The sequence below is a fragment of the Oryzias latipes genome, chromosome 5, assembly GCF_002234675.1.
Source record: "Oryzias latipes chromosome 5, ASM223467v1".
Lineage (NCBI taxonomy): Eukaryota > Metazoa > Chordata > Actinopteri > Beloniformes > Adrianichthyidae > Oryzias > Oryzias latipes.
In genome coordinates this window covers 10,134,607-10,159,836 of record NC_019863.2, presented here as the reverse complement: position 1 = coordinate 10,159,836, position 25,230 = coordinate 10,134,607, and the positions used below count along the sequence as shown (strand labels likewise).

Sequence of the window (25,230 nt, the reverse complement as noted above, 5' to 3'; positions counted from 1 at the left end):
GAGCTCTACAAAAACATCCACTTCTCCATGTCTGGATTTAAATTTTTTTTAACCCTTGTGATATCTTAGATGACCCCACCCTTACATTGACGTGTTCTCCCTACCATGACAAAGGTGGATAAAGGTGGAAAGATTTCATGTAATCCATGAACACCAGTGAAGATCAAAAATCATTGAAGAAACAAAGGTTCAGCGCACTGTCTAGTGGGTCTAGATGACCCAACTCCCAATGTTAAAGTGCCAAGGATAGCTCAAGGGTTAATGCGATCTTAACCTTCTACTGCAGGAGTTGCGTTGGAATGACGGGTCTGTCAGCGGTCGTTCTGTGTCTCTGCAACCCAGTTTGATGACTTGCTGCATTAGTCAGACGAAGGAAAATTTAACCAAGAATTGAAATGTCTTGATACAAATAAGGAGGAGATCGATCAGAGTTGTTTGTGGGAAAATAATGATTATATGAGCCTATTATGTTTAGAAAAAATGGCACCCCAGGCCAAACTATGCCAAAAAATGCTACTTATATGCTGAAAAATACGGTAATAATTAGGAATTTGAATAGGTCTATAGAATGAGAGTTGATTGACAACTTTGCCCCAGTTTTTTAAGGTACAAATAAAATTTTATTGCCTGAAGATAATAAAAAAAATAAAAATGGTTGCACTGTTCAAACATAAGAATCGCATACGAAGTAGTTTGACTGCAGTAATGATAGAGATGGGACAGTAAGCATGTCTTTTATAGAAGTTTGTTATTATGGACAACAAAATACTCCATTCCTGGTTCCTGCACGTAAGGCTAGCATCTGATTAGGGGAGGAAAGGTCACAACAAACAAACTTAGGAACTTTCCCCTCATTCAGAATTCCCCCCCCCCAAAAAAATACTTGCTGTTAAAGTGGAAACTAAGGCCTGACTGTAGAGGAATAAAGATGCCCTGACATTTCTATCAAGTGTATCTGCAGACACAATCTTTAGTCAGCGTTTAGTTGGACTGACGGCGCAGACTGTGAACATCATCCTGCCGCTCAGAGCTCTGCTCTATTTGTCTTTCTCCAGGCTGTAAGTCTTTGACGTTTCTGACGACTGGCTCGCACTGGCTGCTCCTGCTTTGGTGTCTGAAACCACAGAGAGGGGAGTATAGACACCATAAAAATTGATTACTTCAATTGGATTTAATGGGCACAGCAAATGTTTGTAGTAGCAATTTTCACTCCTTCTTATTGTTTCTCTGCACTGGTTTTCAAAGAGAGTTAATGTACATATTGTGGCGTCCCTTTCCAGCACTGAGACGCTCTGTTTTTGGGTTCTTTATTTCGTGGTTACTGTAGGCTGTAACCAACGCTGTACAGCTTGCCCAACAACTTTTATCAGCAACCAAACAAAGCAAAACAAAAAACACTTCCCCAACATCTTAATTCCCTCTTTCTTGCACCAGCCCTCCCAAATTCCTTTATTTGGCAATAGCTGAACCCAATCAGTGCAAACCCCCAACAACAGGTTGAGTGACAGAACCGAGGGCCAACCAGCGTCTCTGCCTGGTGTGTTCACTGAACTCCGGAACTTATAATGTTAGCAAGATCCAAACAGTTAACCAGCCCAACTCAGTCCACTACACTAAATGTCCACATTGTGGCAGTTGTCACAACATTTCTACAGTTATTAGCCCCATTTAACCATTGCTTTTATTTTAGTTAAAGGCATTTCTGAAACCTCTTTCTAATCAGCATGATCCATGGTCCATGTTTCCTGCCTTGTGGTGGATTATCATTCCAATAGGGGCAGTAGAAGGGCTTTTCATGTTCAGCTCAAAATTGATACTTCCATGAAGTCTCAAAAACACTATCGGTGGGAAAAGTTTAGCAAATTTTCAAAACTTCTGTATTCATTTTTTAAATGACTACTTGTTGTATTGAAAGAATGCAAAATTAGTTGATAGTTAATTCTTTTTGATACAGTTTCACCATGTTAAAAATGCAAATATCAAATCTGAGACTGTGGGTAATTAAGGTTGTTTTTTTCTGAACCCTCATGTCAATATTTTTACATCTTAAGTTAACATTTTTTGGGAGCACAAACTTATTAAATTATTAAAAAAATTAAATCACCAATCTTTTTTTTGGGGTGGGGGGGTGGGGGTGGGGGGGTCATGAAAAGGTTTAAACACATTTAAATTCCACAGAAATGTCTGTCAATTCTTTGATGTAGTGGGGTTCACAGAGTAAAGTGATGTTTTTCTCAACACTTCTTTTTGGGGTGAAGGCTGTGATGAGAGGGCAACATTCTGAGTTTTCATTGTACCTTTTTGTGTGCTCTTTTGATTTGGTGAGCGATCAGGTACATTGGCAACATCGGAACATTCTTGATTCTCTCTTGGAAGGGGGCACTTGAGTCCAGCGGCCTCGTCTAATAAACTCTCCCTTGAGAACTCTGTAAGGGGGACAGGCACAAACAGAAGATAAACTGGAGGAGAGTCACTGATAAAACTGACAAGCTCAAAACAAAGCAGCAAAGTTCCTCTGCCAACAACCGAGTAAGAAAAAAAAACGAAACAGGGGACCTGCAGCTTGACGTCAATCAATCCCACATGACATTTGGAAGCTGAGCTTTTTGTATTCTTCAAAGCATGTTTAAAAACTGATTTCTGAGTGGGGTCATGCTCCACAGGACGGGTGTTAATGGTCATTGATTTCTTTCCTCTCAGCTTCCTCTGTGCCCTTTCATCTGGACGTAGAGCTTCATTTGTAGCTCTAGTGGTGAACAGTCTAATAAGAGCATGGCAACCTTGCAGTCTTGAAGAACCGTTTTTTAAATCTTTAAAACAAAAAATACTCAATTGATGAATTAATAATAAACACTTAAGTTATGGACATTAACCAAGCTTTCTATTAAATGTTGGGCAGGTTCAGCAAAACCCTAATATCAAATTGTTTGATTTACTAAAAAAGGATGAAATCAGATGTACCAACATGCTTATTTAAAGGAGCATCATTTAAAACATTTCAAAAATAATCAAGATGAAAATTCAGTTAAAAATATTGAATTTGAACTTTGATACAAATCCACTTTTTTGGTCTTAATAAAATATGTTTTAGATATTTTGACTCTTTAATTGAAAGAAATTATTTAAGAGTGTTTGCACCATTATTTTTTTTAATCCTTTAGTAAAGTGTTTTTAGTAAAACGTTATTTTTGATTTATTCATTCTTAATGTTGATAGGTTTGTTTTACAGAAAAAGGAGCAATCTCAGTTGAAATCCCTGTAAGTCTCCAAGCATACCCTCCATTTGGCAGCGCAGTTTTTCAAAGGCCTCGGCGGTGGCCTCATCATCATCTGGGAGCTCTTCTCCGGTGGGAACGGAGTCGGGGCTCGGTCTATCTGACAAGCAGCTCTCCGAGGAGCATTCATCCCCTGCTCCCTGCTGCTGCCTGTACAAGTGGTGCTCTACCAGGAACTGCAGTTCTGCGGAGACACAGCAGTCACAAGTGTTGGTGGAAATTCAGCAAGAAATGCAACACATAAGTTTTAGCTCAAGCACCACTCCTGGAAATAAAAAAAAGAATCATTTTGCATTCACTCGTCGAGGCTTTAGTTATCAGAATTTTTTTTTCATTTAAGGACAGTTTGGACATTTTTGTTTAGGGTGACACACCATTACAAATTTTGTGACAGAAAATAAAGCTCTACCTTTCATTGTAGGCGTTCCTTTTTGTCCTTTTCGCCGTTGTCGAGGAGAGTTCAACAACGCTGCCTGGAAAAAAAAACACTTCATATCAGCTAAGGATGAAAAAAGGTTGTATATCTGCCTATGAGCTACAGTAAGCATGAAGCAGATTATAGTACCTTATACAACTGGTTTGGGAGTCGGTCTTCATCTATTTCTGGGACGAAGCAAACAATCGATTAGTGGCCAAACATAGTAAAATTAAAAGGGGAAAAATATAATACATGCCAAACTGCCCATGAAAGACCCATAAACATTATTCGTGTGTTCTGTAGCTCAGTAAATCTTTGTCAGTGATGCACTGCTGTGCATCCAAACGTTGCAGACCAGAGTGGACAAAAACTGATGGTTATTTGACACTTGCAAGAGTTTGCTCCACTTCTGCGGCACAACTCAATTTCCCATCACTCAGTTAAACAACTCAACAAATTCATGTGTTATTTAGAAAAGTTGAAGCTCATGAGGACTTCATTTTTTTTAATGTTATCTGGATGTTTAAAATTTTCTTTAAAAGGTCTTCTAATTAACCGTCCTAGAAATAAGTAAAAGCTTCTTACCTCACTGGTATATTATCTTAAAAATTATTATTAAAAATATTATCTTAAAATTGGGGAGACTTCTGTCACAGCAAAACCCAAGGGGTTTTATGTTTGGTGCAGTTCAAGCTCAAAAGTCAGAAGAGCTTGAGTCATTTTTGACACAACCAATGTTTGTTTTATTATTTTTATTAGATGTTGATTTTCACAAAGCAAAAATGCAGCAAAATTCTTAGGACAGTGAGGTTATTTTAGGGCAAAAAAGTACTTCTACATCTTTTCACTTAAAGGAACTGGTTTGAGTGAAATGAGAGAATTTTTTTTCCTCCACAAAGAAGGCAAAGGCCAACATCATATGAATTATGAAGCTCAACTGAGCGTCCCTGGATGAAAGCAAGCCCAGTAGAAAAGTCAATATGTGAAATATGAGCCTGCTGTCTCAGTATCAGAGGACAAAAATAGAAAAAAAAATCTGTTAACTGGCATGTGGTCAATCCGTTCACTAACATCAATGGTGAGGATCTGAAAAACTCATCCAAATTAGCCCATTTTAGCTTTGGAACTTTTTCTAGGACACCACCGAGTTGCTTGGCAACATATGCATCCCAAGGCAGTGCAAAAACAGTGTATGTAAGTGGGAGTGCATGTGTGAATATTATTCTTAGTTTAACAATATGCAGTTTGAAATTTTTGTGATACACTTTGTTCCTTAAACTCTCTTTTCTCTGGGCACCAAGTACTATTTTTCAACCTCGAAAATCACAACACTTTACTTTTATGAGTATACATCTTTAATCTGATATTAGACAGACTGTGTCTTGTTGTTGGCTTTGAAATGGCATTGTGGACTTCCTAAATTCAATCTTAACTGAGCCGGCCATCAACTTCTGTATTTGTCTGAATAATGTATGCAATTTCCCTGTTCTGCTTGTTTTTGTCCGTGTTTTCCATCATGAAAGTTCCCTCAACCTTCAGGTTTAAAATGTTGCGCAATCGTTTGCTGCTTCATAACACAAGAACTGCGTCACCATCTTCCCAAAGGACTGAATGATTACATAATCTCTCAAAACTGCTGATTTCAACCCAATAGCTGAACAAGGAAAGGCAGAAATGGTGGGTGGTTTACTCTGTAGACTTTTTGCTTGATTTTGTCTTTCTCACTCATTTGAGAAAGAAATTCAACTTTCTTGAAATAGAATATACAAAGTGCCCCTTTATTTATTCATATACTAAATTCACCATCATTTAAGAAGACAGGATCCCTAAACAACACTTATCCTCTTTACAAAAGAACAGCTTTTGATAGCATGGACAACAAGATAGCATGGACCTAAATCATGGATTACTCATACTGACCTACGTTTCACTGCAAACTCTTTGTCAGTTTACAAAATCAAATTAAAAAATAGACTGTTAGCTTACTACTAATTATTCTGTGTGAATTGTTTATTTTTTGGCATTTAAATTTGTCTGTCTTTTTTCTTTACTTCATTGTCTTTTGCTCATCTGGGGGTGGTCTCAACATCAGCCCTAATGGGTTCTTCCACCTCCCTGCACGTTTTGCTGTTCTTTTCAATGTAAATATTCAAGTTTCTCTTTTGTTTTATTGACTTATGCTATGATCATTTGCATGTGCTCAATAAATAAATAAAAACAAAAAACAAAAGTGATTTAAAGACTATAGATTAATGTAATGCAATGTAAATATTTGAACTCTTACAAAAATAGGTTGAAATCTAAGAAAAAAAATCTAATTGTCAACTTTATGCTCTAGGAAATGTAAATCCTAATGTATATTAGGTCCTAGATTTAACATTTTCCATTTAAAATATTAAATTTTATACACATATAGATAGTAGATTTCAAATTAGCTGATAATTGCAATTTAAACTAATAATTCGGATCCAAAAAATAAGAATTACATTAAAATGTAGTTTAACATTTAGATGTAACACATACCATTAAATTTTTTGATTAACGTTTAGACATAATAATTTTGGAATTTTTTCATTGTATAGACTTAAAATTAACTTGTAGATTTCATATTGTAGTTTTGCTGATGAGATTGTGTATTCTAGATTTAGATTTAACATTCAGATGAAACACAACACTTCATACTACAATTAGCTTTTAAATGCTACATTATAGATAAAAAACTATAACAGTCGTGCTTGTATTCAGTCATAAATGAGATATAATGTGGGCAAAATTGATTGAACTCGTTTTCGGACCATAAGACGCTGCAGCCAAAAAAAGCATAATAAACAAGAAAAAAAATCACATCTGAGTTGCACCTGTCTTTAAAGGCCATGTCACTAAGCCACTACGTACATTTTGGGCATATTGCATTAATGGAAATTGTTCATGGCCTTCTGCAGAGAATTATTGCAAAAGTGATGTTTACAGGCAGATTTATTCATATTTCTAATCATAATAAAATACATGTTTATTAGATAAAGTAGTGTAATTATGAAACCATTGAATGTAAAGCTTAAACTCTTATTTTGTGAAATGTTTGAGATGCCTGTGTGGTGATAATTAGATTGCGGTTATAAATTTTACTGACGTGAGCGCTTATCCTGCAGTAGACTTGACTGAAGAACCCCATTCAGTCAGGAAACAGCCCATCTGTGTTGCACGGTGAGAGGAAACTCCAATGACAAAAGGTCCTGCTTGGCAACAGTGAGTCCTGCACTCGGCTGACTGACACAAAAAGAGATGAGAGCAAGTCTGCTTGATCTGTGGCCCGTCTGTATTGTTGCTAAGAGGAAATAAACATGGAGAAGATGCCTTTTTCAGAACCATATAAAAAAGGGGGGGGGGGGGGGGTCTGTCGGTTTGAGAGGGAGAGTCCTTTTTGTCTGCATTTATGCTGAAGTAGCACTAAATGCCCTTCTGATGCAAATATGATCCTATTTCAGCAGAAAAGGATGAAAGCAGAAATAAAAACTGTCAGAGTGGAAATAGAAAGCTAACATTATACCATCAAACTGTGGGGCTCTACAGAGACAATTAATGAGACCTGTACTTCCAACAGATGAATTAAAACTGTGTTTGTTATGCTTGTACCACTGTTCTCATGTGGCTTAATTAGGAATAAAAATAAGTCCTTGATGAAGGAGCTCTGTGTGAAAAGGCCTGTGGGTAGGTCAGTCATGTCACCCTGGCCCCACAGTTGTGTTGGAAAATAATTCAAATTCTCCCATTTCACTGCTTCTTTGTATAAATTATCACAAACATTTTTTGCTTTCAGTCTGCTAGTTTTCCTGTTCACTCTAATTCTTAAAGTGTGAATTATTGAGGACAAAACAAGAATGTTATAGATTTTTTTTTATTACAAGAGATAAAATTGTTTGAATGCAAAAACAACATATTTACAGATGCCTGGAAATTCATAACCGTGTTATGATTCTGAATTTTGATTGCTGTCGTCTAACACTAATATCTCAGCAATATGAAAACACTTCAGTCTGTGGCCTTCAACTTAAAACTTTTAAGTTTGTGAGTTAGCTGAAAACAACGTAAAATAGCAAGACTCATAGATGGACATAAATTCCAGAATAAATACTAATGCCCCAGCTTTCAAGACAGACAAGAGGATTAAACGTAAAAGGACGTGTCACACACCTGAATGTAAAAGAAGGTAGAAATCTTATTGAATAGTCAAATGGAAAGGGTTAAAGATCCAGCAAAAATATGAGGATTAAAATAACAGTGACAGTTAATTATTTAAGTTTTTGAAATTGTTAAGGTGAGCGGTAGGACCCCAAAGCAGAATCTGACTCCGAGGGCAGTTAAACAGTTTTTATTCCTCACAGGACAAGGAACAGAATTGGACAGGCAGCAGAATCAGGGAGCTAAACTGGAAAACCACAGATATGTAGAGCAATGGAAAAGTGATAATCCGGCATGGAGAAGCAACAGGCTCAGGCATTTAAAGACCTTGATGAGATGAGGATCAGGTGTGCCATGTAGGGAGGCACCAGGGAAAAAGTCAGCCACGCCCACCTGGTCACACTGATCACAACAGTGCCCCCCCCTCAAGGGACGCCACCCGGCGGCCGACCAGGCCTGTCGGGATGACGGGCATAGAAGTCATCAAAGAGAGCAGGGGACAGGATAAAGGAGCGGGGAACCCAGGAACGCTCCTCCGGGCCATAACCCTCCCAGTCCACGAGATACTGCAGACCGCGACCCCGTCGCCGGACATCCAGAAGGCAGCGAACAGGAAACGCCGGATGATCATCCACGACCAGGGCGGGAGGAGGGGGCTCGGCCGGAGGGCTGAGAACACTGCAGGAGACAGGCTTCAGGAGAGACACATGGAAGGAAGGGTGGATGTGCATTGAGGCAGGCAACTTAAGACGGACCACCGAGGGGTTGATGACCCGGTCGATCTCAAAAGGGCCAATGAACCTCGGAGACAACTTCGTGGACTCGCACTGCAGGGGAATGTCTCGTGTGGAAAGCCAAACCTTCTGACCCGGTTTGTAGTCCGGGGCTGGGACCCTGCGGCGGTCCGCCAGAGCACGGTTCCGAGAGGCAGTGCGGGAGAGGGCTGCCCGGGTCTCGTGCCAAACACGACGGGCCCTGCGGAGATGGACCTGGACAGAAGGGACGGCCACGGCTCTTTCCTGAGAGGGGAAGAGGGGAGGCTGATAGCCATTGGACGCCATGAATGGAGAGAGACCTGTTGCGGAGGAGACCAAGGAATTGTGTGAATACTCAATCCAGGGAAGATGAGTTGACCACGAAGCAGGATGAGTAGCTGCCACACAGCGCAAAGCCGCCTCCAGGTCCTGGTTAGCCCGCTCAGTCTGGCCATTGGTTTGGGGGTGGTATCCAGAGGACAGGCTAGCTGTGGCCCCAATGGCCCGACAGAAAGCGTTCCACACCCTGGAGGTGAACTGGGGGCCTCGGTCTGACACAATGTCCTGGGGCAGACCATGCAAACGGAATACATGCTGGACCAGGAGGTTGGCTGTCTCGAGGGCAGAAGGGAGCTTGCGAAGTGGCACAAAATGGACGGACTTTGAAAAACGGTCGACGATTGTCAAGACTGCTGTGTTACCTTCAGAAGGTGGAAGGCCAGTGATGAAATCCACAGCTATGTGGGACCAGGGTCGATGAGGAACTGGGAGTGGTCGCAGAAGACCTGCTGGTGCTCGGTGAGAAGCCTTACCACGGGCACAGACAGAGCAAGCCTGGACAAACTCCCGTGTGTCCGCAGATATGGAGGGCCACCAGAACCGCTGTTTAAGCAACGTCAAAGTCCGGTGTATTCCAGGATGGCAAGCCACCTTGGAGTTGTGGCCCCACTGCAGCACAGAGGAACGAGCAGACGGGGGAACAAACAGAAGACCTGTGGGACATTCAGGTGGAGAGGGAAGGTCCTTCAGAGCTCTCTCAACCTCACGCTCCACCTCCCAGATGGCAGCACCGACAACACAGGAGTGAGGTAGGATTGTGTCCTGAGTAGTATCACAGGAGGCTGGCAGCTCGAATTGCCTGGACAGGGCATCAGGCTTTAGGTTGCGGGACCCTGGGCGGTAAGTGAGGGTGAAATTGAAGCGTCCCAGAAAAAGGGACCACCGAGCTTGACGGGGATTCAGTCTGCGGGCAGAACGGAGGTACGACAAGTTCTTATGATCTGTCCATACCAGGAAAGGTTGAGATGTTCCTTCCAGCCAGTGGCGCCATTCCTTCAAGGCCAGCACAACTGCCAACAGCTCACGATTCCCCACGTCATAATTCCTCTCCGCAGGAGACAGCTGTCGGGAGAAGAAAGCGCAGGGGTGCATCTTCCGATCTGAGGATGAACGCTGAGAGAGCACCGCCCCAACTCCAGATTCTGAGGCGTCCACTTCCACCATGAACTGAGCTGTAGGATCAGGATGAGACAGTACAGGAGCAGAACAAAAAAGATTTTTCAACTTAATAAAGGCTGCCTCAGCTCCTGAGGACCAGGAGAAGGGTTCTCGTACAGAGGTCAGCTTGGTCAAGGGAGAAGCCACAGAGCTGTAGTTTCTGATGAACCTCCGATAAAAGTTGGCAAACCCCAAAAACCTTTGGAGTTGCTTCCTGGTTGTGGGTGTAGGCCACCCTTCTACAGCTTTGATCTTGGCAGGATCTGGCTTGAGTTGGCCCTTCTCAATCACAAACCCAAGAAAACTGACACTGGAGGCATGAAAGTCACATTTCTCACCTTTAGCATAGAGCCTGTTTGCTAACAGCCTCTGTAACACAAGCCTGACATGTTGAACGTGCTCATCAAGAGTCCGTGAAAAAATCAGAATATCATCAAGATAAACAAACACAAATCTATTCAACATGTCACGCAGAACGTCATTGATGAGACATTGAAAAACAGCTGGAGCGTTAGTCAGTCCAAACGGCATCACTAAATACTCAAAATGTCCCAGAGGAGTATTGAAGGCCGTCTTCCACTCATCACCCTCCTTTATTCTCACTAAATGGTAAGCGTTTCGGAGGTCGAGCTTGGTGAAGATGGTTGCAGTCTGGAGGGAGCTGAAAGCAGAGTCCATGAGTGGGAGAGGATACTTGTTTTTGACTGTTATATTGTTTAGACCTGTGTAATCAATACATGGGCGAAGGGACCCATCCTTCTTATCAACAAAGAAAAATCCCGCTCCAACAGGGGAAGAGGATGGACGGATGAGTCCAGCAGCCAAACTCTCAGTTATATATGTCTCCATCGCGTCCCTCTCAGGCTTGGAGAGGTTGTACAGTTTACTGGAGGGTAGAGAAGCACCAGGTAACAACTCAATCTCACAGTCATAGGGTCGATGAGGGGGCAGAGAGGAAGCACGGTCCTTAGAAAAAACTTCCCTGAGGTCATGATAATCCGATGGTACACAAGAAAGGTCAATAAGTTTAGGAGGCTCAGGAGAGGTGGAAACAGGTGGTACAGCAGCATGTAAACAGTGAGAGTGGCAAAAAAGACTCCAATTAACTATGGATTGAGAAGACCAGTCTATGTGTGGATTATGGAGTGAAAGCCAGGGCAGACCCAACACCAGCAGAGAGGATGGAGATGAAATGATGTTAAAACTAATCAGTTCTCTGTGGTTGCCAGAAACCAGCAGGGACACAGGACGTGTTCGGTGAGTGACACAGGATAACAGTCTACCATCCAGAGCAAACACTTTTTTAGGGTTTGGTAGAAGTTCAGTGGGGATGTTGGATTGGGACACAAACTGAGAGTCAATAAAATTGTCATCTGCACCGGAATCCATTAAAGCCTGGATCTGTAATGTTGTGGTGTCATATGAGATCGTACCTTGAAGATGGATGCGTCTGGAGGAGGGATCCACAGGGGTTCGGCTCACCAGTGCCCCTCCTGAGCCTGATGAGCCCGGTCTTTTGGCCGTACGGGGCAGTTGGGCCGGAAATGGCCAGACTGGCCGCAGTAGAGGCAGAGCCGCTGGTAGATGCGGCGCTGACGTTCCTCAGGTGTGAGAGTCATCCTGCCGAGCTGCATAGGCTCCTCGCTGCAGCGCGGCGTGCTCTGTTCCTGGGGAGGCGTGGTCGCGGAGTCCCGCTGAGTTGCAGGTGGAGGGAACACCGGCAGATGAAGGGGCGTGACCGGCAAGGAGCTGGCGGGACGAGAGGGTCGAGCTGCTCTTTCCCTGCGTCTCTCCCGAAGGCGGTTATCCAGCCTTATGGAGAGGGAAATTAACTCCTCTAGGTTGGAAGTTTCGTCACGAGCAGCTAGTTCGTCTTTGATCTCCTCTCTAAGACCCCGGTAAAATATTCCGGTGAGGGCCTTTTCATCCCAGCCACACTCCGCAGCGGAGATGCGGAAGTCAATGGAGTACTCCGAAACTGAAGCGGGACCTTGGCGTAAGGAGAGCAGGCGATTTCCAGTCTTTTTCCTGGAGAGGATGATCAAAAACTTTGAGCATTTCTGCCGTGAATAAAGCCAAAGAGTCGCAGTGGGGAGAATTACTGCCGGCTAATGCAACAGCCCAGGCAGAGGCTTTGCCTGACAGTAAGCTCATGATGAACGCCACTTTGGATCTTTCAGAGGAATAAGTGAGAGGTTGCTGATCGAACACGAGTCTACAGTGATGGATAAATGATTTGCATAGACCTATCTCTCCGGAGTACCTGCTGGGAGTGGGGATGAAGGGCTCACGGGGAGATGATGCAAGAACGTGAGGAGCAAGTGACGGGGCTGGATCCGATACTGCGGCTTGAACTGGATCCGGGGATCTTCCTGAGGTGAGTTGAGACGAGACCTCCTCCAGGCGACCGCCGAGACGATTTATTCCGGTGGAAAGATGTTGAAGGGTGTTCATGATTTCCTGGAGAGCTTGATCATGCCGTCCAACAAGGGCCCCTTGGGACGAAAGGGCATGTTTAACCTCTTCAAACGCTGCGGGGTCCATATTTTGGCCGGATTATTCTGTTAAGGTGAGCGGTAGGACCCCAAAGCAGAATCTGACTCCGAGGGCAGTTAAACAGTTTTTATTCCTCACAGGACAAGGAACAGAATTGGACAGGCAGCAGAATCAGGGAGCTAAACTGGAAAACCACAGATATGTAGAGCAATGGAAAAGTGATAATCCGGCATGGAGAAGCAACAGGCTCAGGCATTTAAAGACCTTGATGAGATGAGGATCAGGTGTGCCATGTAGGGAGGCACCAGGGAAAAAGTCAGCCACGCCCACCTGGTCACACTGATCACAACAGAAATGGGTCAAAAGATATCCAACACACTGCAAAAAAACATATAACTACATCAGAGGGATAAACTCCTTTTCTTTGCCTGAAGGTTTAGGAGGAAAAAAAGATCTGACAGAAGTTAAGAGGCAAGTGAAACATAAAAACAGAAACAAAACAATAAATACTATCAGTTGAAGAAAGAGATAAAAATGCAGGAAAAAAGTAGGAGAATTCCATAAAAAAACAACCCAAACTGTCTCCAAACTTAAACCTGGTATCAATGCAGTTATTGGGAAAATTGAATTTTATAAGATAATTTGCTCTGATTTTTGCAGTTTTTTTCATATATTTGACATTGTAACACTCCCTGAAAGATTTTCAAGAAAAAAAGTGTTCCAGACTTAACATCCTGCATTGGTTGAATAAGATGAACAAAAAGGAAATTTTTATAGAGGGGCGGCCAAAAAAAAAATAACTCTTTGCTGAAAATGATTTTCCCATGCATCCTATATTTTATGTGTGGGTATTTATTGTGTGTTTTTGGAAAAACTCACTAATGAAACGAGAGTCTGCAGGAAAAAGACAAAAAATATTCAGGATGCCAAGATCAGCAAGGTATGCTGAGAATGTAATAATAAAAATAAGTCCTTTCCTATTTTGCCTCCTCATGTCTAAACGATACCTTGGAAAACAAAAGTTTTTTTATGATGTGCTGCATCTATAGACGTAAGTATGTTTAACTGTTTTTTGTTGTTGTCTTCGTATAATTTCTTTTTTATGTCTTGATTTACTAAGCAAGATATGTGCTTATCAGGAGTCTTTTCTCCGTCTCCTCAGGATTAAGTGGAGACACTAAACCTTTCAAAGATTTAGAGGCATTCAAAGACAAAAATTCTAATTTAGTGTCTAATTCAGCCCTGTGTTTGCATTTCTGCTCTCTTTGTTCCTCAGCTGTGCTTTTGGAGTTCACAGTGCGCAGGGCAGAGCAATCTGCTTTACATTTAATAATGAAGGGCTCTTCAGATGTGTGGCACACCATTACTGCACCAGCAAAGCTCCTCTCCCTCATCATCATGTGTTTTCAGCCCCATCCCCCTCCTCTTTGACAGTTTTCTCTCGCATGCACACACACACCCTCACATTAGTAGCACAACATCCTACTCAAATTCAGCATCTGTCTCTTTGGTCTCAGTTACTCTTCCAAAGTAGCCCTTAATTAAATTGTGACTTTTATTCACAATCCCTAATCTTGTTTTTTTTTTTTTTTTTTTTATAATTTGTAATAATTATAATTTGGCATTGACGTTTAAGAATTAGTGGTTATAAATGCCCAGGATCTTTCATAGTTTTGTTTTTAAGAATCTCTAACCAAAAAAAGTCAGACTCTAAAATTAAATCTGAATATACTGATCTCTTTAAAAGGTGTAAAATCAGGTTTATGGAGAAAGCTACATCTGTTGTAAACGACTCGGGGCGTCCCCTGTGACCTAAATTTAAGCTCCTGCTTTCAGGTTGCAACAAAAATATGCTAAGATGCAGAAAACAACAGCCTCAAGAATGTTTCCCATCTGTGTTTTCTTTGACAGTTTTAATTTATAATCCTAAAAAAATACTTATTAATAACAACACGGAAAAAAAACAACAACATGTAAGACAAAACAAACAAAAAAAAATCCCATAAGCAGTAAATACTTCACATGTAGCTATGAAGATACAGCAGAAATAAACACAACTGACACAACTAGGCTAACATAACAAACACTGCTGCAGACTCCCCTGGATAAACTTGCATCCATTGACAGTAAATGAGAACTGGACTGAGCAACTCCTCCCCCCTTGCGTTGCAAATTACCCGCTGGTCCCAAAAATCCCATATACTTCTATAGAGAAATGAACAGCTATTCTCGCTCCATTTTACATTTATTAACGTGTTCTTGCTCATCCTAATTTTTGATGATATTTTTGCTGTAGTGCAAGTTATTTAAGTTATAAATTGACCAAATTGGCCTCAATAAAAGTAGCGTTTAATTGACAATCACTTCTGAAATGCTAACCCATGATTGGAGAGAGTGGTTGCCATAGAAATGTACACTCAGACCAACAACGACCAACCAACATCTGGTTCCAACATGGCGACGGACATATCGCGGAAAAATGGCGACTGAATTGACTTCATTTGGTTGGAGCTGGAGCCAAGCCATTTACTGTCGGTGATATAACATGCAATCGGTCCAGTCATTTATTATACAGCCAATGTTTGCATCACTTCCAGAATAATACTTTTGTCACAAATTATAATAACAGAAAAAAGGTTGTATCAAACAAATTATGTCTTGAATGCTAAGGTGAAGACAAAGTCTCCGTTTTAGTGTAAGTTTTTTTCCCCTGTTTGATGTCTTTTCTGGTGTTTTCTCTCCCTAATGCTACACTGAAACTGTGAACAGACACCTGGTGTATGGAGTTCCCTGGACAAGCAGGAAAGGGTGCTCGAAGCGGTGCAACTCTAGCAAATCTTGCTTCAGGCTTTTACTTTCACGTTTCTATTCCGATATATGAAAGACCTGGTGTCAAATAATTTTTGCAGTGCACAAACCACGATTATTCATTTCTCCTCCCTGATCAATTTTCAAACGGTTTACACTTTAAAAGGGAGACCATCCATATATCACTATCAAATCCTTGGCCCCGAATGAAAGTTTGACCTGGTTTAACTTTCAAAACGCGTTCAATGTTTTGTACACAGAGCCCAAAAAACAAAACGGTTGTAGACACTGGCATAGCTCTGGCAAGCGTTTACATAGACTTTTCATTGAAAGGTGACACTTGAATAAATGTCACAGAGGGCGGTGTGAACGTAGCTTCAAAGTGCTCTATCTTCGTTTTTTTGTGATTTAAAATTTTTTTTTTTTGCAAATTGGTAAAATGATTTATTTAATTTCCAAACAACATCAATGTGAAACTGGGTTTTGCATTATTACATACCAAATGGAAGAAGTTGCATTTGTTATGCATTGAATTACTGTGCTGTACTGTTCTGTAAAAATGCCTGGATGAATTCAATTAAAATAATATTTTTTAGAACAGAAATAACACTGATGCATCCCACAAACCTTTGGAGTGAGGATGACTCATCCTAAAATATAATATTGCACGGTGCAACCATCTGTAATGTGTGCTGTGCCACAGGAAGCATGCTTGGATGCTCTTCCTTACGTTAATGTATTTTTATTTTAGCTGTGAGCCACTTTAGACTTTTCTCCCGGAGTATCTGTTCGTCACATGCATTCAAGTTTGACTGGATGAAAAATTTAAAATTAACTAATTCAAAACTATATTGAAGTCTTATGAAAAAATACCAAGTAATTTACAGAAACCAAGCAAATCACTGGAAAAAAAACAACACAAATTAGATCTGGGACCATCTCTGTGCTTTTCAAGATACACAAAACCCAAAGCCAAAGCTCTCAAAAGTGCAAATTTCTGTGCTTGATGTGCGCAGTGACGCAACTCATAATCATTCCCTATAAACAGAGTTTCTTTCTGTCTTTTCCCTCTGGATGGAAATGATTTCCTCTCCTGCAACTTCCCTGCTGATCATGTCTTGATTCTGCAGAAACTGACTTTATACACAAACCCTAACACAAGTGGAGCATTGCAGGGAGGGAAGCTGATGTGACTCATGCATCAGGAGAACTCCTGGGTCTACTGTTGTTTGATCGTGAGAGATCTCCAGAGAGGGTGCATGGATGTTTTTGTTTCTGTGAGAGTTAACTGCTGGAATATTAATTTGGTTTGTACAAGAGCTGAAATGAATCATTGCAGTAAAAGTAAAGGTGAATCATCCTGCAGAGTTTGGATTGTTTGGGCTTTGCTTTCATGCAACAGATCTCTTGTTATTAAAGGCTAAAATTTACTTGCTTGCTATGAATCTAAGACTTTATTGTTGTTTCAGCCTGTTGTAAAAAAAAAAAAAGAAAAAACAAACAAAGGAAAGCGTTGCAGTTTAAATTTAGTCTAAATGACAGTTTGGATATTCTCTCACTGAGTGCTTGTCATTAGGAATTTGCAGTGACAAACTCCAGACAATGGTATCAAAGAATTCACATGAACAAAGAAAACTGCTGAAAAAATTACTTATGAGGAGGGAAAAAAACATCAAAAAGTTCCCAAAAGACAGAATATCTTAAAATAGAAAATAAAGATCTTAACCAAATCTCAAAAACCGCTGAAAATCTTTGGTCTTATAATATAGTTCCTGAACCTTTCTAAGCTTAATGCCTCACCTGGTGATGACTGATCACTCGATGCCACTAGAGTGGCAGGCGTAGGTCTGCGTCTTCTGATCTGCAAAAAAAAAAAGTGTGCTTTACCCATGACGAAAAAAAAAGGCACAAATAAATGCAAGAGAGATGGTGATACACAAAGGGCAGGAAAGCAGGTCAAACGTGTACATTTTCAAGAAGACTTATGGCAAAGCAAAAGACATACTGTATTTTGAAGTTTAAAGCTTTTCAAAACAAAAATTTTGAAGATTCATGTTTTTGCATTAGTTTCCACAGTTTAATGACATTTTACAAAGACCATCTTTTCCACACACACATGCAACGAGAACCCTAGGACGCTTAGATCGGTGTGGCACATTTTGATAGAAAACAGGTTTTGTGTGATAAACTTTCATTACAGCTGAGTTGGACGAAAGCAGATATATCTCCCACTTGTTACCTCTTTCAGAACTCAGGAGAATGGAGTTTGGCAGCTGATTCAAAACTTCAAAAATTGAACAATTGTATTTATTTTGACTAAACTTAAACATTAGATTGCCAGAAATGTTTGTCAGCCTTAAAGTCCCACTCTGATCATCTTTTGATCTATTTTAAAAGCTTTCCCAGTGGTTTTAAAATCCCGATTATGTAATTTTAGCCAAAATCAAAAACCCTGTGTCGTCGGACATAGTTTCTGCAGAGCAGCATTAGTTCATTGGAAAATTTGCCTCTGACTTGTGGGCTGCTGGCTATATAAACCCCCCCACCCTTTTCTCTACCTGTTATAGAGCAGAACATGCAGCTTGTGCCTCGCCCAGCGTGTTTTCTCCATCACTAGTAAGCTCATTTTCAAACTGCATGTTTCCATCTGCTCCTGATTTCTTAATGTATGTCCTCTATTATCAGAAAAATGCCACAAGAGCATGTTAAAACACCAAACACTCAATTTTCATTGGAGTGGGTCTGTTACACGTGTTGTAATTTCCTAACTTGATTTCCTGGTAAAAACTTGAGCTACTTTTTTTGAATTGTTAATATTTTAATAAATTGCTTCCAGCCTAAAGCAGCAAAAAGGATTAAAGCTGCATCTGTGAGTAAAACATTTAAAATAGATTGTTATGTGCATGCACAATAAAAAGGTAAGATTTCTTTTTTCTGTTCAAGTTGTGGTGTTTGTGTACACAAGAGGTAAAAATGATGGTGCTGCTCTGCCTCACACCTCAACGTATACTAAAGATAAAACTATTGCCCTGTGGCTGACTGGCCAGCTGAGTAATGCTGAAAGTCTTGCCAGCTTCACTCCCCAATGGATCTTTTCTGACAAAGCACTTACAAAGCAGTGAAAGCTGAACTTAAATAGTCAAAAATCATACTGTGGTGTGACAGTAGACTATTATTAAGACAAAAACAACGTCCCTTTTTTTTACAAGATGGTATATTTTGTAACTTTATTATTATATAAATGTTATTGTTATTATGGGTAAAAAGAAAAAAATACAGGAGTCATAACTAACTGACTTTAGTCATTTCAAATGTAAATCTGACTCATGCTTTTTTTTATCATATGTTGGTTCTGCTAAACTAATTAGCAGACACAGATATACTAATGAGTTGCTTTTTGCAGACTAAAAAATGTCAAGACTGTAACTGATTAGCAGATGGACACTCTCACAAATCTTGCTCCAGGCTTTTTCTTTCACATCTCTATTCTGATAAATGAAACTTGACTTGGTGTCATAGAAATCCATCCCAGGCACTAACCACAATTATTAATGTCTCCTCTATGAAAATTTTTCCAGCAGTTGGCACTTCCATGAATTAAAAGGGACGCAATCCATACGTCACCACCAGAGCTGAGTCCCTGATTGGTCAAAGTTTGACCTGTTTAAACTTTCAATTCACATTACACTGCTGTATGATTTTTCCATAGAGCCCAAGAGCCCTCTTAAAAATGTGCCCAGCTACGCATGAACGCAAGACTTTTGAACGCTGAAGCCCGAAATACATGTTCCACTTTTCATTGGAAGTGGACGCTTGAGGGCGATGTTAATGTAGCTTTGGCCTTTCGGCTGCTACCTACAGAAGTTTCCACAGCAAATCACCTGCCTCCTTTTAACCCTGCATTTCCATCACTTACACCGGCTTCCCTCATGTCCTTCTTTACTACATCCACGGACCTCCTCTTCAGTTATCTGGGTCGCTCCAACCTTGGCCTCTTTTATCAACTTAATCACTGTTCCTCCTCTCCATGTGTCCTAATCATCTCAATATGCTTCCCTGCATTCATCTTCAAAACATCTTACATGAGCTGCCCTTCTGCTAAATGCCACAATGGCCTTAAATACAATACAGATGTCTGTGCTGGTTTGCTGCAGTCGCTCTGTGTCTTTCCAATCAGAAAAAGGTTTTCTTGTCCTTGAATGCACCACAGTGGGGTACAGGAGAGGTGTGAGTGAGAAATGGCACTAACAAGCAGCCGGAGGTTGTGACTTGTGTCAATATAAGACTGAGAATTGCTGAACTCATCCTGAAACACTTGTCAGCTACTCACAATTGCCTCCCTGTAAAAACACAACCCTTTCCCTTTACCCCTGTCTGAGATATCTTTTTTTTTTTTTGGTTCTCTGTGCTCATGGTCAGATTTTCTGAATAAAAAAATCTTTTTCAGATATTTATAAAAAGTACTGACTGAAAAAGCTGGGGATGCTTAAATCGAGCACTGCGCCCAAAGACCATGAAGGGGACAAGATTAAATTTCTCAAGCCTTGTTTGCAAACACCCACAAGCAGTACAATATGTAGTGTTCATGCAGATGCATTTTTCATCCTGCAGGCAACTCACAGAGACTTCTAATTTGGTTATTAGTACAAAAAGATGAAAGAAGGTCTGTTCTCTCTGTATGTAGTTAAAAATATAGTTTGGGAGGGGGAAAAAATCATAAAAACTACCCCTGTGGTCCTGATCAAATATCACAGCAGCTTCTCTCACAATTCTCACAAGTCAGTTTTTTAGTTGAATTCTGTTGGATTTGTTCTTTGTTTTTGGCATTATAACTGTCTTTTCTCAAGTCAGTGTTTACTAACTTAATTTTGTTGCCGAAAAATAAAAATCTGCTCATATCAAATTGAAAAACTGCCCTTTTAAAATAATCTTTTTAGGTTTTATAAGTAAAAAAAAAAAAACACACAACAAAAGAGGTGATAAAAGTTTTCCACAATTCTACATATTATGCAAGATTTGCAAATTAAGTCAGTATAACAGCAAATAAATATACATTTCTTAAGCCGAGTTTGAAAAAATATAAATGCATTAAATATTCTTAAAGAGTATTTTTTCTGTGTTTCATCCTGACGTTTGTTTTTAAAGTCCAGTAAGTTAAAGCACAATGAACTGCAGTGCTGCATAAGTGATTTAAATCAGAGTCATTGTTTTTCTTTTAACCTGACAGGAGAGAAAACCCTCTGATCCACTGCTTGCAAAACTTGCAGTGTTTAATGCATCCCATTCAATTGAACATGCTGCTTTCAACCCACGGTCTGTTTAGAATGCAGTTCCGTCACTTCACATGACAGACAACAACAACAGCCTTCAGGACTGATGGGTGGGCAGCACATGCCTGATATTCTTGCTGCGTGGGTCAAATTCCCTCAACTGGAAAATGTAGGGTTGAACAAGTCTGTAGTGTCTTTACTCTATGAATTTACTTGTGAAATCCACCACGTTTAGGCAAAGAAAGTTGACGTTTTATTTCACTCAGATGAAAATCATGTTTTTGGTGTTTTGAACAGGTTCTTGCAACATTTCTTTCATGATGGAATACATAATTAAAGAAAATTAAGATTAAAACTGCATTTATGAGTACCGGTATCTCTTTATTCAAACAGTTGTGAAACAGGAGCAGACAAAAAAGGTTCCATTCTGATGCATCCACTTGCAGACAAATAGATCCATGTACGTCTTTTTTTTCCTTGTCTAAGCTGGTGTCTGGCTCAAAACTGAACGGCGGGATAGCTTCAATATTGCCCACCATTATTGTTGCACTGGTAATGTTTGGTTAGGGTTGTGAGGGGCTGTGAACTAGCGGGAGAGAGCGTAAACAAATGGATGACAGGAATCGGGGGTGGGTTTACTCCACGCCAACAGTCCTGCTCACAACTCAGAGGTGAATTTCTGATGACCTGCAAAAAAAATATGTCCTAGAAAACGACACAAGTTTTTTGATTTTGACTAAAAACAGCTTCATTATAATAAAAAGACTACAGGGAACACTTTTACGATAGATCAACAGATGATTGGAGTGGGACTTTAAACACTTGCACACAGTCAACCTTTGTTTTTTCTCCAACACATGGATAGCTGAAATGATTCTTGGGAAAAGTTGTACTCTGGTGCGATTTGCTTAATTTTCTGCAGTGGCTTTTCTAACAGGCGCATCAATGCTTTTATTTAGGTTGTATTTGCAGCCTCTTCCTCACCTTTTAACAATGCTTTGTCTTTTTCACCGTCCTTATTGTCTTTCCTCCTTTGACTCAGAGAGTGTGCTGACGTTGACTTAATAAAAACCACAACCTTCAATTTATTGCCTTGGTGTTGGGGTGAAGTGTCCCCTGTTAGCCAATCACAGGTCCTATACAAACAATCAAAACATATAGCTTATAGGCTTTATTTTAGAAGAAAAATAAGATGATTTGGAAGAAGAAGAAGATCAGCTGTTAAGAAGTGTGTAGTGAAGGTTTTATTAAACTTTGCTATCTTGGGATCAGACATTTTTCTAAATAAACGTAGAGAAAGTACATCAGCTCCCTGACAACCAGAAGCAAACAGAACAGGCAGAGGGATATTGTCTGCAAAGCTCACATTTCCAAACCATAGCATGGAGAACCAAGATTTACAAAGCCTGTTTATGACAACCAACCAAACAGCATCATTGCAAATGTTGTGAATAAATGCCAGAATCTATTGTGGTTCATTCACAGAAGTTATTCTCAGTAATTGAGTGAAGTTCCATTTTTAAATTACTTTGTTGTGACTTATTTTAATGTGTTTTCACATAAAATACTGTAAACCTCCATTGATAAAAGAATTTTTTTTATCAATTTTATAAAAGAAAATAAATTTTCTCACTTTATCCATTATTTTTCTGAATTTCTAAGAAAAAATGGCTTTGTCTCAGATTTTGTCTCAGTTCTTGTCTCGGCTCCAAAGTCAAGGCAGAGCTAACATGATCTGCCCCACTTTCCAACGTTATAGTGGAAGTAAATTACAGATCTGTTGACACATATTGGAAAAGACATGGAGCCCCACATGGTTCAGGGGGCCGGGTTTATTAGGATGCTGAAAGAAATCAATGAAGTGTGAATGACCAAGCTGCAGACATTTTCCAAAGCTAACGTTTGCCTTTTGTTGTTGCTGCACAGATGCTCTTGAGTTAAATAAAACACGTACGAAGACTGACTGTGCAGTTTTGGCTTAAAATACTGGAAGCAAATAATGTCATTGAAATTAAAACTAAATGTAAGTTTGCTTTGGGTAAAAGCACAACATTGTACCTCAATTTTCAAAAAAAGGTATATAGAGGCCTAAAAAAATATTTTTTTACTCTACCACATTCTTGATAATTCAATGTTTACTTAAATGTGTTTGGTTAGTTTTGCAAAATTGCTGTGGATTATAATTATTTTCCCAGCCCAAACTGGGCATAAACCAGATTTAAAATAAAGGTAGTCTTCACCTCACATGTACATGCATTCAATAGCTTGTCAGTGTCCAATGACATCATGCATTCATATCTGCTATTTTAAATAAACCTGAGGGGTAATTTTATCTTAAAGGGAACCATAAATTAAAGAAAAAAGTCTTACTAATGTTGCTGCTCAGCTTGCAGAAACCAACACTCTCACATCCAGTAATAATTTAACCTGAACAATTTTCCTCCACTCAATGTCTTTTTCCTAATACACTCTTTAAAAGCAGGACAGTCAAGATGAAGATTTCTGGAGTGCTCTCAAATAGCTGATTTCTTGCTTTCAAAGGCAGTTTTCATAAATGTAATGCCTGCAATTTAGACAGGAGGTGTCTCTTTCGTCCATTTGATTCATCAATGAAACAGTTGTAAAACGAGTCAAAGTCACTTTCCTACAATGAAATCAATCAATAAATCAACAAATAAAAACTGCTCCAATCGCTGCTGCTTGTGTTAAAAACTCACAATTGTGTTCATTTTCAAACAAAAAATCATTTACCCAACTGAAACACTTTACGTAAAAACATCACAAAATCCCAAACACCATGAGCTGACTGCAAGCATTCAATAGACAACAGCTGAAAGAGACAAAGGAAGAAAATGATGAAACAGAAGAGAAAGACTCCAAAATCCGTGCTTAAATCCTCGTTTTCAGGACTCATTTATTATGAATGACCCATTCTGTTTGTGTTGTATTAATAAAACAAAAAAATAGGACACATCTTCACACTGTATTCTCCACAGGTACAACTACAACGTCCAGGTTTTCCATCCCGTAGTTTTTTTTTTTTTTTGCTTTGACGTCATAAATGTTCTAAAATATAGAACATTTAAACATCTGTCTCTATTTAACTAGAAATCCAAAGGCTCCTAAGCTAAAGCCATCTGGTTTATTAAACTTCAGTTGCAGCTCAGAGTTTAGTTATCTCTACGGGGAACAGATGCAAATCAACTGTAGCATCGTTTTTATCACGACTGAGGTATCCCACAATTTTAGGATCCTCCACAATGGTCACTTTAATTTTAGTCTGCCCTCAAGAGAGCTGCATTCACAACATCCAGATGGATGCTGAAAATGGGATTTTGCTCGAAGGTATGCCAAAGCATCTCATACACTCTTTTTATTTTCATTTTGACTTGTAGTACGGATCTTTTTTGATGAAATGATCACAAAGGTGTACTCATTTCTTGATTTCCTTCTCGTTTATCCCTTTCCCAAATATGACTGTTACACAAATGAAGAGTTAATTCATTTGAGCTTCCACATTTCTTCCTCTTGTTTCCCCTCCTCCTTACTTGTTCAGCTGCCTCTGGGTCCAGGTGAGTGTCCAGTAGGGGGACGGTGAACTGTATCTTCCTCGGGCTCCCAGTTTCCATGGTGGCAGTGTCTGTCACAGGAGAGTACAGGCGAAAAAGGAGACCAAGGCAATGCAAAAGATAAGGGAGTCTGTTCTAAAGACAGGGAAGGTGGCTGCAGAAATAAATAAGTGGTTTCCAGGTATGTCCAAGAAAAAAGCAATTCCTTGATGCTCTGTATTGACTTTTTAAAATTTTATCACTATATCTATCACACCTATTTGGAATCACCTTGCTTTTTCTATCCTATCCTCAGCAGCTGCCGGTGTGTGTATCCCAGCTTCTCTTCTGTATTCCCTCTCTGCCACTCCAAGCTCGCAGAGCTCACGCAAGGGCATTCTGAGCCAGGGAAACCTCTCCTTTACTCCCATTCGCTGAGCTAGACTCTCTTTTACGCAAAGACCCTCCCTCGCTTTAGCTTTCTCTGACTGCATTGGCTGTGTGAGCTCAAGGCTGGTCTGCAGCTGCTCCCACACAGATGGCAGAGAGAGGATGACACAGATGTACTCTCTCCATCCCTACAGAAATGCTTCAGAGCATCCTTCTTTATTTGCTTTAAGTGGATTGCTAAGTTCTCCAACACACATATGCCTAAAGGTTTACAGTTACTTTATGTGCATGTTTTTTTTTAGATCCGCTGAAGATTTTTAACTGGTTGAGTGAAACCAAAGCCTCAAATGTTTTTTTGAAAACAACATATTTCTTGCATTTCTCCCTTTAACCTGAATCTTTTATGTGCATCTATTTCTTAAATAGTTTTAAATATCGCTAAACTTTGTTAATGCAACTATCATATAGTTAAAGTGGCAAACAGGTACATGTCTGAAATGAAAAACTATGAAAGGATTGTCTGTGTTGAGTAAATCTCTGGATGACCTTTTCCTCCCTCATCCTTCCTGGTCTGCACAGTCTTTATTGATCCAA

At 40.1% G+C, this 25,230-nt stretch overlaps 1 protein-coding gene across 2 annotated transcripts; it reads right to left on the bottom strand.

The window, feature by feature from the left end:
* Positions 1 to 161: 161 nt before the first annotated feature.
* On the bottom strand, positions 162 to 24,668 carry LOC101161796 (protein phosphatase 1 regulatory subunit 1A). 2 transcript variants are annotated; one of them, XM_023954883.1, is made up of 8 exons: positions 24,538 to 24,665; positions 24,247 to 24,338; positions 17,229 to 17,289; positions 3,841 to 3,878; positions 3,685 to 3,748; positions 3,277 to 3,459; positions 2,298 to 2,426; positions 162 to 1,114 (listed from the first exon to the last, which is right to left on the bottom strand). In XM_023954883.1, exons 2-8 carry the CDS (start codon positions 24,325 to 24,327, stop codon positions 1,038 to 1,040), a joined length of 633 nt encoding a protein of 210 aa, XP_023810651.1. In that variant the 5' UTR covers positions 24,328 to 24,338; positions 24,538 to 24,665; the 3' UTR covers positions 162 to 1,037. The 2 variants fall into 2 exon arrangements, with proteins under 2 accessions (XP_023810651.1, XP_011473162.1); XM_011474860.3 differs by having other exon boundaries at positions 3,841 to 3,872; positions 24,247 to 24,668.
* Positions 24,669 to 25,230: the final 562 nt, after the last annotated feature.

Excerpts from the sequence above, each read along its gene's own strand:
- LOC101161796 (XM_023954883.1), bottom strand. The coding sequence starts at position 24,327 with ATGGAAACTGGGAGCCCGAGGAAGATACAGTTCACCGTCCCCCTACTG. Across the intron at positions 3,879-17,228 it reads GAGTGATCAGTCATCACCAG|AAATAGATGAAGACCGACTC; the intron begins GTGAGGCATTAA and ends GCTTCGTCCCAG. Across the intron at positions 3,460-3,684 it reads AGGAACGCCTACAATGAAAG|AACTGCAGTTCCTGGTAGAG; the intron begins GTAGAGCTTTAT and ends GTGTCTCCGCAG.